The 17544-nt window shown below is 38.5% G+C and overlaps 1 protein-coding gene across 1 annotated transcript in view; it reads right to left on the reverse strand.

The window, feature by feature from the left end:
• LOC149250193 (ARM repeat superfamily protein) overlaps positions 1-17544 on the reverse strand; it is a 289306-nt gene that overhangs the window by 252574 nt on the left and 19188 nt on the right. Inside the window, exons 2-3 of the mRNA XM_089458935.1 lie at positions 9661-9836; positions 1691-1861 (exon numbers count right to left, since the gene is read on the reverse strand). Of these exons, the coding sequence (XP_089315061.1) occupies positions 1691-1861; positions 9661-9836 (347 nt within the window). The remainder of the gene's footprint in view (positions 1-1690; positions 1862-9660; positions 9837-17544) is intronic.

The following is a 17544-nucleotide window of genomic DNA, read 5'->3' on the forward strand; positions in this document are numbered from 1 at the left end:
CCTCAACAGATCTACAATAATGCCACAATGGGCCTCCCAAAACAAACTGAAAATCAAATCACTGCAACCTATGAACCTTGAATGGATCCACCAAGGGAAGAGATGGGCGCTTGCCCACTCTCACTGAATCACCCGAGAGTTTCTGTCCCAGGGCTACTACTGGAGTAGAGAACCAGGTTCTCAACATCTCATACAAGAAACAATACCAAATCCAAGATGTTCCCCAATAGTCTCCTCTTCTTTTATAGATTTGATGGACTCCTCTAGAACCTTCTATTTTATTATTATTTTAATCATGGAGCACTTTTCCCTTTTTTATTTCAATTAAAATATTCTTTTAATTAGGGAAAGGGATATATTGGCCACCAAGTCTCCTCGGGTCACTGAAACTCATATCTAACCATTCCATCCTGTAGATCTTCCCGTTCCGGTTCCAACAAGCTATTACACTGAGGTGTTACATCAATTAATCTCCCCATAATGCCACCTCGAGCATAATTAATTAAGTTATGCCCAATAAGAACGTTGATTTTTGAAAGTTGTCGGAATGCTACGAAACAAAAGGTAAACTATTTGGATGATGGAATATGCCAAGCGAATGCCATCAAATCCCATAAAAACTCCTCAAAACTCCATCGAGACCCCTGATGACATAAACCTGCTCCAATGACCTAGCCATCTCCTGCTCTGGAAATCCACCCTGGCTATACTATGAAGAAGAATGAAAATGGGGACATGACATATCCGTGTTTTTAAAAAATATGTAAACAATGCCCAATCAACATCATTCAAATGTAAACTTCAAATAATTTACCCAAAAGGTTATACTAATTCCTAAAACAAACAATGAAAAATTTAACCTCTACAAAGTTGAACTTGTAGCTTTTCTTTTGTTGTGATTCATTAGATGAAAGATAATTACAATATAACATCAATCAATAGCCAAGTCATCTTTACCCGAAAATACAAACTCAAATGTATCCAAGTACAAAAAGGAATGGGATAACTAGGAGATTAAAGAAAGAAACCATATTTTTTGAGATATTAAGGTGATTTTCTTGTACATTGCACAATAAAAGTACTTCTGAAGGCTAGCCAAATATTGTGTTGAATGGAAAAATATGATATATAAAATATGAGTTCAAAGATCTCTACCAAAGCATTTTCATATAGCCAAAAAAAATTCAAGTAATGACATATATTCTAAGGATTATAAACATGTGCATAGAAAAGGTCAAGTCTTCCCTCCAGTAACTAAGCAATGCCTTTAAAAAGAAGAAACAATAACCCATGTATTGAATATCTTGCACCATCAACTCTACCTCTCATTTATCAATTTGCTCCATGCAACATCCTTTACTTGGTTTTAAGATATGTCTTACTCAAGAAGAAACTATTTCAATATAATCTCAATGGTAAGTACTAAGGATTCTATCTAACTATTAACTTTTGAACTTGTGAGATCGACATTATCAATGAGGCTATCACCAACCAAATACAAGTTAACATTTAAATTACATATAAAATATAAGTTCTAATATAGTAACATTCATCTATACAATAAACAAACAAAAATTACATTTTCCTAACATTTTTATTATTTCTTATTGCTTTGCTTTATAGCTCGCTTGTGCTTCCCATTTGTAATATAAAACTAGCATCCAAGAAATATACATAAAGAAACACAAACCTGGAAAGGTTTAATGATTGTTTGAAGAGCTAAGAGCGCATTAAGCGTCTTCCATTGTAAACCGCTCGCTGCATTCACCAAATTACTATTTTGAATTGCTGTCCTCAAGGAAGGTACTAATTCTGGCCATGTGTTTTCCCGTACAAAATCATTGACTATTACTAGATGAAACTGTCAATAGGAAAAATATTAATTCGTCAGAGACTAATTTGTTCCAAAATAACTAGAATCCACAGTCTAAAGCCATCATTATTTGCCTTACCTCAGGGTCAAACTAACTTCACATCTTCCTTGCTGTTTGTAACTGATAAATTTTTAACTCTCAAACATTCACAACCCCAAGGGTTAATATCAACACATGTTCACTAAACCCAAATCAAATAAGAAAGACAAGTGTAACGTTATTTTCCATCCTAAGAGATCTTTAAACAATTAAACTTCATAATAAGACATCCAACATTTTTAACAAGCAAAAAAACTAGTTTTGATGTGTAATCTACTCCCAAGGGTTATTACTACATCAAACAACAAAGAATCAAATGATGTGATACAAGATGCAAGTAAAACAACAATGATCGGAACTTGCAACTTGAGATGTCAACAAGAACAGCTAAAATGACAAGGGTGACAAGAAGATATAAAACAAGGACTCAAAGATTGTGAAAGGTTTATGCAAATCATGGTTATGCAATATTGGGTAACTAATCATGCCTGCCATGTCATCATTAACTAGCAATTGCAAAGAGCAATTCATATATTCATGCACTACATAGTCAAAATATCAAATTTTATCCATGCAAAGTTCAACACAATCCTTTAACAAAACCATTCAATTTACATGGGCCCAAATTCTAAGATACTAAAGTTTTTTTCTAGGAGATAACACTAAACAAACATACCTCATAGCACCATGAAATCATTCTCTTAAACACTTGCATTCATAAAAATTTACATTAATATGAGACCAATAAAATTCAAAGCAACATAGACACATTGATATCAAATCCATGTCAACACAATGAGAAATGGAGACTCAACACATAAATAAATGTCAGGTTCAACTTTCTAAATCTAAATAATGCAAAATTATAATGACCAAGCAATTTATAAAGTAGATTGGAAGTCTTACGACTAGCAAAGAAAGCTACCTAACTCAAGGTATTCCTAAACATAGCAAAACCAAGATGACACTCTGAGAAAAGTGCATAGTAGAATATACATTGGGTGCACACCAGTAACAGTATCCACCATAATGGTTCAACCTTGCTACCCCCTCACATCTAGGAGTAACTAGAGGATATTTTTCTTTTATGATCAACATCACAGATAGTGATTGTAATGTACCAGAATTAAAATGCACAATTTTTTCCCAAAAATTTAAACTTTTTTCCACAGCAGACTTTTGACAAACAGACGGCATGCAAGTTCTGTCACACAAGCACAAAGAACACTTCAGCAAACACTTCAGAAATTTCTTCAAACATATAGTGAACAGACTGGAATACTTGCAACAGCAAACAATATATGCACAGAAAATTTACTCCAAGAATAGCATCTTCATTCAATTAGCTCGAACAATGTATTTTACAAAAAACTTGAAGTGGGAAACCTGGAAACGATTTTCTGAAGATGACACAGCAACTCGGCCCTCCTGGAAATAGCACGGCCTCAGCAAAATTGGCACTTGGCACTCCTGGAAATAGCATGGCCTCAACAAAATTGGCACTTGGCCCTCCTGGAAATAGCATGGCCTCAACAAATTGGTACTCGGCCCTCCTTGAAGCTGTACTCGGCCCCTTCTGTAGGAATTCAGCCCATAATCAAATCGGCCCCCTGGAATGTGACCCACTTCAGAACTTGGCCCCCTTGTGCAGATGAATTTGGACCACTTCAAACTGGAACTCCACCTCCCTGGAAACTCCTCTAATTCGGCCTCAAAAATAAGGGAAATCAACCCCCACGGACCACACACAAGCAAATCGGCCCAGATATTTCGCTTGGCCCACAGAGCTTAGCCTTGGAGAAAAATGGAGAATGCAACCCCCTGGAAACATTGACTTGGACCCTCAAAATTAAATACTCGGCCCTATTACCCGCCACCTGAGTGACACCCATAGGAGAATTTTTTTCTCCTAGATTGTCTTCAGCCAGCCGCCAGCAGCCCCTTGCAGCCACCAGATAGCTCGATGTGCCACCATCTCTGCCACCTAAGCCCGCCATTATGTGTCCTCGCCCATCTGTTATGATTGTATGTTTGAAGGTGGGCCTTCCAACCCCAAAGGTATGGCTTTCATTATGTAGTTGGGTATTTTTGCTTACTTATCATGGACACTTTTGGGCATGGATTAGTGGGGGGATTCGGCGGAAAGAATGGGCTTGGTTTGTACTCTTGTCCCCTTGTCCAACTTGGTGGTTAACCTTAGATCCTACTCCTGTGAGATCTCCTCTACTGGCTACTAGCTTTAGTAGTGGCCCCTTGCAGCCACCAGATAGCTCGATGTGCCACCATCTCTACCACCTAAGCCCGCCATTATGTGGCATCGCCCATCTATTATGATCGTATGTTTGAAGCTGGGCCTTCCAACCCCAAAAGTATGGCTTTCATTATGTAGTTGGGTATTTTTGCTTACTTATCATGTACACTTCTGGGCATGGATTAGTGGGGGGATTCGGCGGAAAGAATGGGCTTGTTCTGTACCCTTGTCCCCTTGTCCAACTTGGTTAACCTTGCAGCCTACTCCTGTGAGATCTCCTCTATTGGCTACTAGCTTTAGGAGTGGCAATACGTGGGAAACCCCAATTTTGATTGCATGGTCCAGCTTCCCAACACCACATACATCATTTCCCTCCGCTCATTATAACCCCTTTTCACATATTTCCCATCTAGATCCACATTTGTCCATTGGGTCCACACGGAGTTAGCCTCCCCCTCCCCTTGTCCACACTTTGGGTCGGGCTTAGAACGATGCCCCAAAGGTTGATGCAGCTAAAAAGAAAATTAAAAGCATGATTTGGCCACTTACAACAGCAAATGTACCATAAAATGCAAAAGATGGCCAAGACATAAAAATTTAGCACATGGGAAAAAGCCAAACATTAGCTCTACCCTTTATCATGGCCATCACCCTGGTTCCTAGGGCCCCTATATGAGCTCCTTGCATCATTAAGTAACCCATGATTGTCCCAATGGCTGGTGCACGATGAACTGTCCAACCTTAAGGGGGTATTCACTGCTATATCAAAGATCGGGGTAACTCATGTACCATGATTGCTCCCTCCTACTTCTATACACCCAAGTGTGGGCTTCCCTCATTAGAGCTACCCTTGTACCATGGCATGTGACTTGAAGCCTTCCTCATTACCCCACTCCTTTCCATCACTATTTCGCATGACACTTGCCATCTAATGGATATACCATGGACCTATCACTCCCTTAGAGGTTCAAACCACCTAATAGGGTCCTTGTTTAACCTCCTTCTTGAACCTAGGTGCACCTATACATTCTAAAGCCCATTACAGAAGGGCATGCCATTGTGAAGTGCCCACTTGGTTCCATGATTTGTAAGCTCATTTGCTAATGAATTGTTGTACTAGAAGGTGAGGAGACGCATTGGATCTTATACAGGATTGCAGATGGGTATTCATCTTGGGGTTTGGTCTCCCAATACGGGATCCAAGCCCTCCATAGGCTCTTAATGGCATTTATAGGGTGAGTGTTGAGAGCCACAAGCCTCCACTACAGCAAGGAGGAGATAGCCACGCCATGGGATCCTCAACACCACTTATTGCTTGCTCATGTCCCACTTGTTCGATGATGATGATGCACCTGGACCACCTTGCCCAGCCGACTACACACTTGCACCACACACTTAGCAGTTGATCCAAGGCCGAGATGGGGTTTGTCTTGCCTAGGGAGACAAAGCAGGGCTTGCTTCATTGTTCTAGTCGTTACAGATGGAGCACAAGCTTGTTCGATTCTGTTGGAGACCCATGAGGATGTTCTTAGTGCCCCCACACCACTTGGGAGCACCACAAGACATTTGCTTGGAGATTAAGGGTCCAACCCTTCATCACTCTTAACGGAGCCCTCCTATTCATTATGGCACATGAGGGACTTCATTTGGCCTTCCAACGACCCTTCTAGGTACTTTTCTATCATTTTGGCCCTCTTGAGAGGCTAATCATTCCTGTTATGGAGTTATTTGGTGGAGTCCCATGGCTCTAATTGCCTCACTTTTGGGTGTCAATATGCTTCTCTAGAATCCTAGTACTAGTTAAGGTAGCTAGGTCTCGGTTGTGGAACCACCTAACGATCACATCACAAAGTCTAGTGAAAGCAACAAATCATTAGGTACAATAATCATTTTTGCATCTAAGTGTACCATGTTGCTTGATGCAACTCGGACAAGTGTTCTAGTCTCTAGTGGTGTCAGTGAGGCTAGGAACACGAGTGGAAAATATCTCCAAGCCCAAGTTATTCTTTTGAACGTAAATGTCTTAACGAAATTAATTAATCAGTTCTATTTAAATCCCTGAGTTTTAACTTAGGGAGGTAGATTAATTAAATAGTAATAATTGAGACATGGCCAATTTTCCTCTAGAAACCTTTAGTAAAATTTCGAAGTGATCTTAGCCATCAATTAGAATATTTCAGATCTAGATCTTGGTCATTGATTTCTCAATGAGAGATTATAAGGAAATCGATGGGCAACTTTGGAGATCATAATGATTATTGTGTGAGGATTGACACCAATGAGGGTTTCAGCAGCAGTTGAAGCAGTGAATAATTTCTAGGTTTTCTTCCATCAGTATTTTTCAGTTTTCGAGATCCGAAGGAGTAATTCTCCCAACATTTTTCTGCAGACAGAGAGGTTGAGTTATTGAGGTCATGGGGGTTCCAAGAGAGGTCGAGTTTTCTCTAAGAGAGGCCGAGATTCCTTGTGGAGGTCGAGATTGCCAAGAGGAGGCTATACAGGTTGCAAGGAGGGCCATATGACTCGCCAGCATAGCCAAGAGGCTAATTCCATCCAGGTCGTGACCATCAAAGAGCCAAAGGAATCACACGTGTGAAGTTGTACATGTTGTATTTGCTAAGAGAGGCCATGTCAGGTTGCAGAGGGAGGTTGTGAGGCTTCCAGTGGTCAAATTGACTTGTGGAGGTGAAGAAATATTTTTTCGAAAGCTTTGTTGGGGTTTGCCAAGTAGTATTGTAATATTCATCAATTGCAGAATTTGTTGAAGATTAATAAAACCATCAAATCTAAAGAACTAGTTTTCCCTTCGGGGTTTTTCCATGAACATTTTGTCTGAAAATATTGTGTTCATTTCGTGATTAGTTTTCTATCAGAATTTTCGCAATTTATTTTTGTGAATATTGCAATCATGTTTTTATTCAATATTTGCAGTAAAATAATTTTGCTCAGAATTAAATACATTAGATAATTATCGGTTGATTGCAATAAGCAATACTTTTATCGATTTTTCAGAAACCAAGCTTGAAAGTAATGGGTTTTTTGACACTTTAAACAAAGATTCCCTTTCAAAATTGGGGCTTTGAACTCACAATGGTGTTACCTCCCTGGGTAAGAGTGGCTAAAGGACAACCCTATTAGGTGTTTCAAGCGCCCAAAGGGAGAGTGGAATTTCCTCGGTACACCCTTCAATCAATAAGTGTTATGTGAATAATGATATTAATGAAGGGGAGAAGATTTCATGACCAAGTGCCATGGTCAAAGGGACCAGCATGATGGGGATCCACATGCGCATATAGATGTGAGGAGGATGGAATCGTGGATGCATGAGCTACCAACCCAGCCTTGGTTTTTCCACCCTTATTGTATGCCTTTTACTTTTTCTTGATTTTTTCTTTGTATTACTACTCGTCGTTGAAAGGGTTAGAGCTTGCTTTGTTTGATGTATAAAGGTTATTACCCCCTTAATGATGAGGCAACTCATTGACCATCAGGGATTGAGACACGCAAGGGTTCCTTTTTCATGTTGTGAATGAGCAACATGTGCTCGAGAACCGAGTGATGGCCATAAGGGATTAAGTATAGTTCATGCTATACTTTTGGCCATGTGCTAATGTGTATGTCCCAACCATCTTTTGCATTTTGATATCCTTTATCTTATTTTGGTTGTGGCCATTACATGCTTTTTCCTTTTCTTTTAGCTGCATCAACCTCCCAGGGCCAAGTTTTGAACCCTACCCATATATGAGGATGTATGGTTGCCGAATCCTAGAGAACCAATGGTCAATTGAACCAAAGAATGGAGGTGCAACATAGGGCTCGTAATGTAAGATGGAAAGTGGTAAGTATGCAACAAGGATAGATGGAACATGCTATTTCAATTAGGTTTTCCAAAGTAGTGCCCCTCTTATACCCATTGGACCAATTGGGGAGATCCCACTGGAATAAGATTGAAGATTAACCCCCCATTTAGGGTGAGGGAACAAGATCACAGTGAAATTTCATCCTTCAGTTTACCCCATAATCCATACCAAAATCCGAAATACAAACAAGCATAAGCACTCGGTTTCAAAATGAATGAAGTACCTTTTGATTGGAAGCCCACCTTCGTTTATGTACTCCTACAAGATGGGTGAGATGACATATGATTGATGCAAGTGGCAGAGATATGCATGGCACATCATTTTCGGCTAGTGGTGGCTGCTGGCTGGCCAACTAGAAGAGATGATGGGAGAAAAAAAATCTTATGGGGTCACCCACTTTTGGTGGGTAACAATGCCAATAGCCCGCAAGCCAACAGTTTGCAGAAAACTTATGACTTAGCAAGGGATGAGGTGTCCCAAGGCACACCAGTGGTGTTAACTTCTATCCAATGGTTGTCTACCCTTTAGCCTTATCACAACAGGCCAACATGTCCCATTGCAGGAATTGAACCCAAGTGGAGGGGAGAACAAACCATGCTCCCAACTGCTTGAGCTAAAAACTGAGAGATATATTTTTTTTAAATGAACCAACACAGATATTATTAGTGTCCAATAAATGACCACAAAGTAGGTCAATGCGACTAACAGGTACAATCCACTGCAAATACAATGTTGGACTGCAAGAGTGACTCCTAGATCAATACTAAATGCAAGAAATGAAATAATGGAAAATAGATCTAAATATCTAGCTGGAAACTATAAAACTAGTTGTCCAGGAAAAAGATATAAAAGAGTTAACTAGCTGTCCAGAATATATATAGGGAATCCCAGTCATAGCACTATGGCACTGTAACAGGTAATGAAATAATTTTTCAAGAAAAAAGGTAACGAAATAAGGAGAAATGGGTTATGACACAAATCAGGTGGTCCATGGAACTGAAGTAATAATAAGAGATGAGTTGACTTTGGTTGTTACTTTAAGCAAAGTTTAGCTCTTATTTAATGTTAAATGAAATAGCAAACTATAAGTCCACAAATATAATCTACAGCTTCGTCTTCTAGATTTTTTGCAGGCAAATGCAAACGGCAGAGGCAATTCATTTTCAAGCAAAATGAACTCTGCAAATTGCCAAAAGAACGGATGGTTGTCAGTTGACATGTTTATAACAGCAAAGCATTCTTAACAAGGCATATACAAAAATTTCAAAAAACAAGTTTTCAAAATTGGATTCACGTGCAACGGTAGTAATTTTGGGTCTGGAACAACCCAAACCACTTTTCTGGGAACTTGGAACTGGCCAATCCAAGGAACAGTATGGACTCTGGAGTCGCACTATGCAACAGACCAAACTTGATCAAAACTTTAGACAAGGATATCTTGAATAACATGGCCATGGCATTAATATTAGATTAATGACTAATCTCACTATAAGACTAATTAGTAATAACTAATCTGTTGACTAACTGAAACATGCCAGTTGAAGAACAGCATGCAGCTATGTCTCATAAAACATGCATTTGGAATGTTAAATTATTGAAATTGAGACTTAAGTGCAATATATTCAATGGCACATACTGCTTCAGCTAAGAGCTTGAGAACAGGAGCATCCACTTCAAGAATCACATGTACAAGCTGATTTCTAAACTCAAGACGCTCATTTAATTGTGCAGGGCCACCTCCACTCCAATGGTTGCGGATGTAGTTTTTGAGATAGGTAGCTGCGGCAGTACGCTGTCCTTGATCCTGACCACCTGTACAGACAGGAAATAATGAAAAAAGATCAACTCCCAACCCACATAAAAGTTATCTAAAACAAAAGGGCATCAAAATGTAAGATTGTAAAATGATATCACCTATCCAAGAAAGCTTCCCAATTATGATCAATGCATGCTTAAATCAAATAAGGTTGATTTCATGTTTCCAATACTACAAAAGCAGATAGCCCCCGGAGGGCAGCTCAATTGGTGATGGCAGTGTTATGAAGTATTATGTAAAACTATGGGATCCGAGGTTCAAATCCCCCAAGTTACCTGTGTTTGCAAAAAGGGTGCACATAGGCACCTAGAGGCTATATCACATGAGTCAAAATCGACCTTGTATCACATGAGTACAAAACTGGCCCAGTTGTCAATTAGGATACAAACTGTCACATCTACTTTTCAGTACAGGTTAGAATAAATGGGAGTACTCTCAAAACCAGTAGCCAACAAATGTTCATCTATTTTTAACATACCCAGCACCTGATGCCTACGTAAAATTTCAAACCACAAAGTGGTTTAACCAACCTACAAACCATATGCTCTTTTCCTTTTACAACAAACCTTTTAGGCATTGCATAGAAAGTTCTTTCATTGGATCTACATTAAGAAACAGTCTTAATGGCCACTCTGTACACTTTAACCAAACTATGTTGTAGTTGCCGACACCAATTGAACAGTGATCAGCATCTGATTCTTTAAACCCATCTCCAGCCTATAGCCTACTTACCATCTGCTGGTTCCAAAGTTTCTGAATATTATTTTAGACAATGCATCATATTCAACTTGCATCACATCTATTGATCTGTAAATTGCCTTGGATATTCCAATGGTCGGCTCACCAACACAGATCTACAACTACAGCTACTACAGCGAACCTATGCTACACTGTGCAACTATGCATTTTGTATTTTTAGTGACTTAACACGAAACAAAACACATTGAAACGGATTATTTTACTGTCACAAGAAAAGAAAACAACTATAGCAAGAACATATTGGAACACAAGCTTTATCCTCAATAACTCAATGTATGAAAACCCAGGGAGATATGAAGGAATGAGACTTTTGTCTTTTATATAATTGAGATTAGAATACATATGACAAAATGGTCCAAGCTCACTGTGAAGCTATCAGACAATATGATCTTCCACAGTTCACAAACTGCTTCTCTCTCTCTCTGCTTTGTTGGTAACTTGGTCATCTCCTCCATATTCATTGCTCATACTATGGAACAACAAAAGAAAGCCAAAGAAAATGACTTTTTCCCTCCCTCTACTAGATTTTTGATAGCTAGAATTAAAGTTAGATTATGGCTTTAGAAACTCTTTTGGAATCTTCATGATGCTTCTAGAAGTCTCTAGTGGATTTCTGTTACCCACCAAAAGTGGGTGAACCCTAGGAATAAAAATTCTCCTATTCATCTCTTCCAGCCACCAGCTAGCAGCCCCTAAGAGCCACTTTGTAGCCGATGCACCACCTGCAATATTCATATGTTTCCTCACCCATTTGTCAAGAGCACGTGTTGTTGGAAACTGTAACTAGGTTTGGTCTTCATAATGACCTTTTGTAATCATGACACCGTATATTTTGCATAAAGAAAGAAAGAAAAGGAATTTTATTTTTATTCAAAGAATGGGTTTCATGCTCAAGTCTAGGTCAAAAGCATGTTCTTCATGCTTCTAGGTCTTTCTAGGACAAAGAAGAATTTATGTCATGTATTATAGTCCCATTTGGACTCTTTGTAACAAAGAAAAATATTTATTTTTGTCAAGAAAAATCCATTTATTCCTCCAAGACCAAGTCAGCCCCAATCAAGGACAAGTTGGCCTAAAGGAGGGTTATTTGACCCCTCAAGAAGGCTATAAATACAAGGAGCTCGACTCATTTGTAGCACCATTCATCCACAAGTTCAATCTGTAATAGCAAAGGAGAAGAAAGAGCTGGAAGGACAAAGGAAGGAAGAAGAAACCGAAGTTTCTTGGATTTATATCTTTTTCTATCCACGCATGTGAAGTTGCTAGGGTTTCTGTGAAGCTTCCAGTTGCAGGAGGCCGAAATTGCAGGGCCAAAATTTTGAGAAGCAGTTGTAGGGCCAAAATTCTAGAGCGAAGCTGCAGAAGGTCGAAGTCTTGAAGCTGCCTTGGAGAGATCTTGTTGGGGGGGGGCGACTTGGTGATTGGGAGGATCTTGGGCTTTGGCCTTTGGGTCTTGAAAGTCTCATTGTAAGAAGATTCTATAAGAAAAGAAGCTTTCTTTCTGGGTTTTCCCCTTGGCAGGGTTTTTCCCTTGGCAGGGTTTTTCCCTGGCTTGGAGCCTATATCTTGTGTACTTTGTCTCTTTATGATCTTCATTGTCTTGATAATTGCTTGATGAGCAAGAACTAAAGAAGTAATAAAAGATCTACCAACATCACAAATTATTATCAAGTTAAAGAAAATCATCTTTAATCTACAAGTCTCCTGATATTCCAACATGTTATCAGAGGTAAAGTGCAAGGAGACTAAAGATCACATCTTAGTTGGTAATATGGCAAAGATTATGAAGAAGGGTTTCAAGCTTCTTAGAAATCTCGCTACATCTATCAAGGGATACATCTTGAAGATCATTTTCAAGCTAGAAGTAATGGATGGAAGTTTATTTTCCGCTTTGTCTGGAACCTTCAAGGACGAGAATGTATGGGTTATCAACAGTGATGCCTCTAGACATATGACAGGAGAATGCAGCCAGCTCTAGACTTTGTCAAAAGGAACCTCCTCTCATTAAATCGAACTTGGAGACAACAAGAGTTATCTAGTAAAAGGGATTGGATCTACTTTGTTGGAGCTCGAATTTGGTGGAAGTATTCATCTTAACAACATCCTATATGTTCCAGGTTTGAAGAAAAGCTTACTTTATATTTCTTGTCTAGAGGATAAGGGTGATAGAATTGCTTTTGTTGATGGCAAGGTTTTGGTTTGGGGTAAGGGCTCTAGTATTAATAATGTTAGGGTGATTCGTGAGGGGACATTATATAACCTATTTACACCTCTATCTCAAGCCTTAGTTCACTTGGATGTGAACCCTTCCCAACAATGGCATAGAAGCTATGGACACCTTCATTATAAGATTTTGCCATCTTTAAATCAAATGGTCAATGGCATTCCTGAATTGAAGGAAGAACATGAAGGGACCTATAAGGGACACTTTGATTTTGATTGGAATAGGCTTTTCAAGCCTGTTTTTTGTAAAAAAAGAAATTGATGAAAGGTTTTTTTCTTCATAACAACCTGTTTTTGAATGCACTACAATGCAACTGCAAAATGTTATTTTCAAGCTCTTTAATGAAAATTACAATTTTTCCTTTGGGGAAAATGATCAACCTGTCAACTTCCCTAAAATTTGCCTTAAAATCTAAAAATTCCCATCTAGTTACAATGGTAAATGATTATTGTGCATTGTTTGAGAACATGTTATAGTCAATGTATCATATTGTTATAAGAGGATTCTTCACCTAGAGTTGGATGTGATTGATCTAATTAAATTATTAATGGCATAGCCATCCTTTGCACACTATACATTATTATCTATGTATTGTCTCAAAGCTTTCATGTTAGCATTATCAAAAAATGAAAATTAAAATTTTGATGTGTTAAACCTTTCCTAATAGCATCATCATGTGCTATACAACCTATAGGTAACTAATAACTTGCTTAAACAACTATAAAACCTACAGATTACTAATAAGTAATCAAACTAAAAAACTAAATAGAATATTTGGTTTTTATAGTTTCAAACAAGTGGCAAATATCCTTAAAACGATAAACAAAAAGAACAAAAAAAAACCAAAAACTTCGATTTTATTTGCTTGGGATCCGGCATGTGAGGACTAGCTAGCACAAGATCCATTTCAGTAGCATGGGATCCATTTCCAATTTTGAAGGATCCATTTACATGGCGTATCCTATGTACATTTGGGTGGGTCCATATCCAAAGCCCAAATTCGAATATCCAACATCAAGACCCCATGGATCCGATAACACAATTTCCCATTCTCACCTATTTCCCTTTCTAGACCCTCATTATTCTTCACGTATTACCTCAAAGAAATGGACATGTCCCTTATGCAATTGTGGCTAGACTTCCAAAGTTATTGACAACCATAGCAAAACCTCTTCTTTCTTAATTCTCTCAATTATGGAGGACTTCTAGAGTTTTTATTAGAGATAGAACCATCTACCCTTGGATGCTCTAACACTGAAGCTTCAATTTACTACTCATTAATGAAAGAAATATCAAAAATTTGGATGAGAATGTTTACTACACAACACCCCCTCACATGTTCAGGCTTACTTAATTATTGGAGCAAGGTATTAAGGGCAAAGGGCTTTGACATATCCCTTAATTATATGCTTTAATCCATCCATAGATAGTGCAACTCCATGACCCTCCATCAATTAATCATTCAACTTAATAATGTGTAAGAATCCATTACATATTGGTCAAAGGATCTTAGCTCGAGTTTTTTGGTGAACAATTCATTTCCCTGGCTATGTGGGTTCAAGTCTCTAAAGACATGTTGTAACCAGACCACTGGTGGCATTTATGAAATAGTTGTATCTGGTGTAATAATGGCAGTTGATCTTATCAATTCTCTAAAAACTTTCGTCCTGGTTTAAGAAAAAAAATCCATGACATGTCGATTCATACTACCCTACTGTGCTTTTTTAAGCAAAGATGTCATCCTCCATAGTTTTATCATCAAGCACACATAAATATGTTACCTTGAAAATGTCAAAGTCAATGGTTGCATTTTCCAATGTAGACAATACCCATTGGTTGCACCAATCATAAGCAAATCTCTCCAATTTCAAGGCCACAAAATGCATAATGTCTCTATCATGCATTGGGTTCATAACAAAGTATGTCTCTAATTTATGATGTAGACCTTTGCATGCACTTTCCTTCTACCACCAAAGTGGTATTTTTTTATTTGTAAGGTTAAGGCTTGTTGAGGATGTGTTGAAATGGCCAGAATTTTGTTCTTTGGCCAAGCCCTCAACACTTGCCATAAGTTGGAGCATTATCTTAGGGAGGTTTTTGTTATAGGTTCGTATGCTCATTGATTTTGTTTTTTTGTCTTCTAGGGGTCAAACCATGATTAAGGCACCCCTCTAAAAGAATCTACTCATTTTTGTGTCTCTGAAGCCCCCTTAGAGTTTATTCTTGGTCATTCTTAAAAGTAAAATGCAAATCACATTTTTATTACTTATTGAAACTATTATTGTGTGACTTTTCTTTCTAAAGTTGACCCATGCCTAATAGAATATCTTAAGTGATAAAGAGGGTACCCCAAACCCAAGAATGAGCTCGACGATGTAGAGTGGCAGAGGGAAGTTTTCTTCTACATCATGCCCTAGCATTTTCCCCTCTAAAAACAACAACAACCTATGGGGGAATAGAGACTTTGTTAGATATCAAATTGATAAAGCCTCAAATCCTTCTCTAGCCCCTCTCCCCTTGATGAGTTGTCCTTTTGGGAGATAGACTTCACAAAACTAACAAACAAATGAATTCTCAGAGGGTTCAAATACAAAGATAGACTCACTCAACTTCAATTACAAGTCTCCACGCTTTGTCAAGCAACCAATCATCAATTTGGACTTTCTTCGCACGACCTTATGTGATAGGAGTGACGGGGTGCCTCACCCTAGGGCTAATTGCAAGATTCCTCTAAGGATTATGTAGCCTATCCCCCTTGGTCTCAAGCACTCTTTAAATCACCTTCGCAAACAATGCATTAACCCCTTCACAATGATTGAGCACTCAAATTTGGATACTTGCTCTTATCTCCCTTCTCTTTCAACCTCGATTCCTAGTTCCAACACCAATTGACATGCTCTAATTAAGATTGAGATTCCGCTTATGTACACACGTCGATCTCTATATTTTATGTACTAGGACTATTTTCTTCAATTTGTGTAGGAGTCCTAAGAGAGCTTGAAGACAAAAACAAACCCCCTCAACACACACTACCAGTCCCCATGCTCTATCAAGCAACCAATGGTCAATTCAAAGTTTCTTCCCCCAGTCTTGAGTGGTAAGAATAGTGGGGCTCTTAGCCCTAGGGAACACCCCAAGGTTCTGCCTAGGATTACACAATCTATCCACCTAGGTCTCATATACTCTTCAAATAACCCTCTCAAACAATGCATAGGTGCCTTATATTCATTTTTGTGTAGCATTAGGAGGTATTCCCACATGACAAAAGGGTCTTCAAGTCAGCCCTAGAAGCATTATGTAAATTTTTATTTTATTAAGACAAGTCGGCCCAGGTAGAAGTCAAGTCAGCCAACTAGTAAAGGAATGCGTCCCTTGGGTTGGCAAACCCCTTTGACATGTATAAATAAGATGACGTGATGTCTCATTTGATCACCAACAAAGAAAAAGTCTAAGCAAGGAGATATTTGATTTTCTAAGGTCTATCTTTTATCTCATCTTCATCATTTTTATCTCTCTTGGACAACCACGCGTGTGAGAAGAAGGTTGAGTTGACCATACCTTTAACTGAGTTGATTTGACCAAGAGTTCACCACAAGAAGGTTGCACATGGCAGGGTTTGACCAGCCACAATTTAACTGCAAGTTGCTAATTGTAGGGACGCACATGCGAACTATTGATCACATGTCTGAGGGTTGACTGCAAGGCTAAAGTTTGACTATTTAACTAGCATTGACTTCTATATATTTTTGGCTAGTTTGACCAACGCTGACATGTTGTTGTTTGCCCATGTTTGACTAGTATTTGACTTGGATTATTGGCACGAATTTCTAGACAATTTGTTGATTTGTAATTTTGTAAACCTTGTTGAAGAATAATTTCCCCTAAGAAAAGTTGTTGGTTTTTCCCCCAAGGTTGGGTTTCCTAGGGTAAAATTATTGTCTCTATTGTGAATGGCTATCTTTCTATGATCTCTATTGTTTCCACTGCAATTATTGTTGAGATTTTCTTAATATAATTATTCAATGATTGCAGTGGCATAAAATATATCTTGCAGAAAATTGAATTCTACTGCACTAGCCTTAGAATTTCAACATAGTATCAAAGCTTTGTTGAAATATCAACCATTGAAGTCAGCCTAAGAGACAATATTCAATAGCTTGATTTGATTTTAGATCTCTTGTCAAAATGGTGCCAAGTCTCAGAGTAGAAGACAGGTTGGATGGTGCCACCAATTTCAAATCTTGGAAGACTAGGATACTCCTTGTCTTGGAAGAAAATGAGCTTCAAAATCATGTGAAGGAAGTCATTCCAGAGCCAAAGGGAGCTGAGGAGAAAGCCAAGTATAAGAAGAATGAAGCCAAGGCTAAGAGAATCTTGATAGATTCCATAAAGGACCACTTGATTCCACATGTTGCTGAGTTGAAGACTGTCAAAGAAGTATATGATGCTTTGGTGGGATTGTATGAGAGTAGAAATACTAGTAGGAAACTAACCTTGAGGCATCAACTCCATAGTGTCATGATGACTAGATTAGATTTTGTTGTCTCTTATCTTATGAGAGTCTCTCAGTTGAGAGATGAACTTAGAGCCATTGGAGATACCATTGATGATGCAAAGCTTGTTATAGTGACTCTCAATGGATTTCCTTCCTCATGGGATCCATTTGTTCAGGGAATTTGTGCACGAGATAAGTTGCCCAAGTTTGATAAGCTATGGACTGA

This window comes from Pinus tabuliformis, chromosome 7 (assembly GCF_031772625.1).
Source record: "Pinus tabuliformis cultivar Carrire ecotype Pingquan chromosome 7, CPIR1, whole genome shotgun sequence".
Taxonomy (NCBI): domain Eukaryota; kingdom Viridiplantae; phylum Streptophyta; class Pinopsida; order Pinales; family Pinaceae; genus Pinus; species Pinus tabuliformis.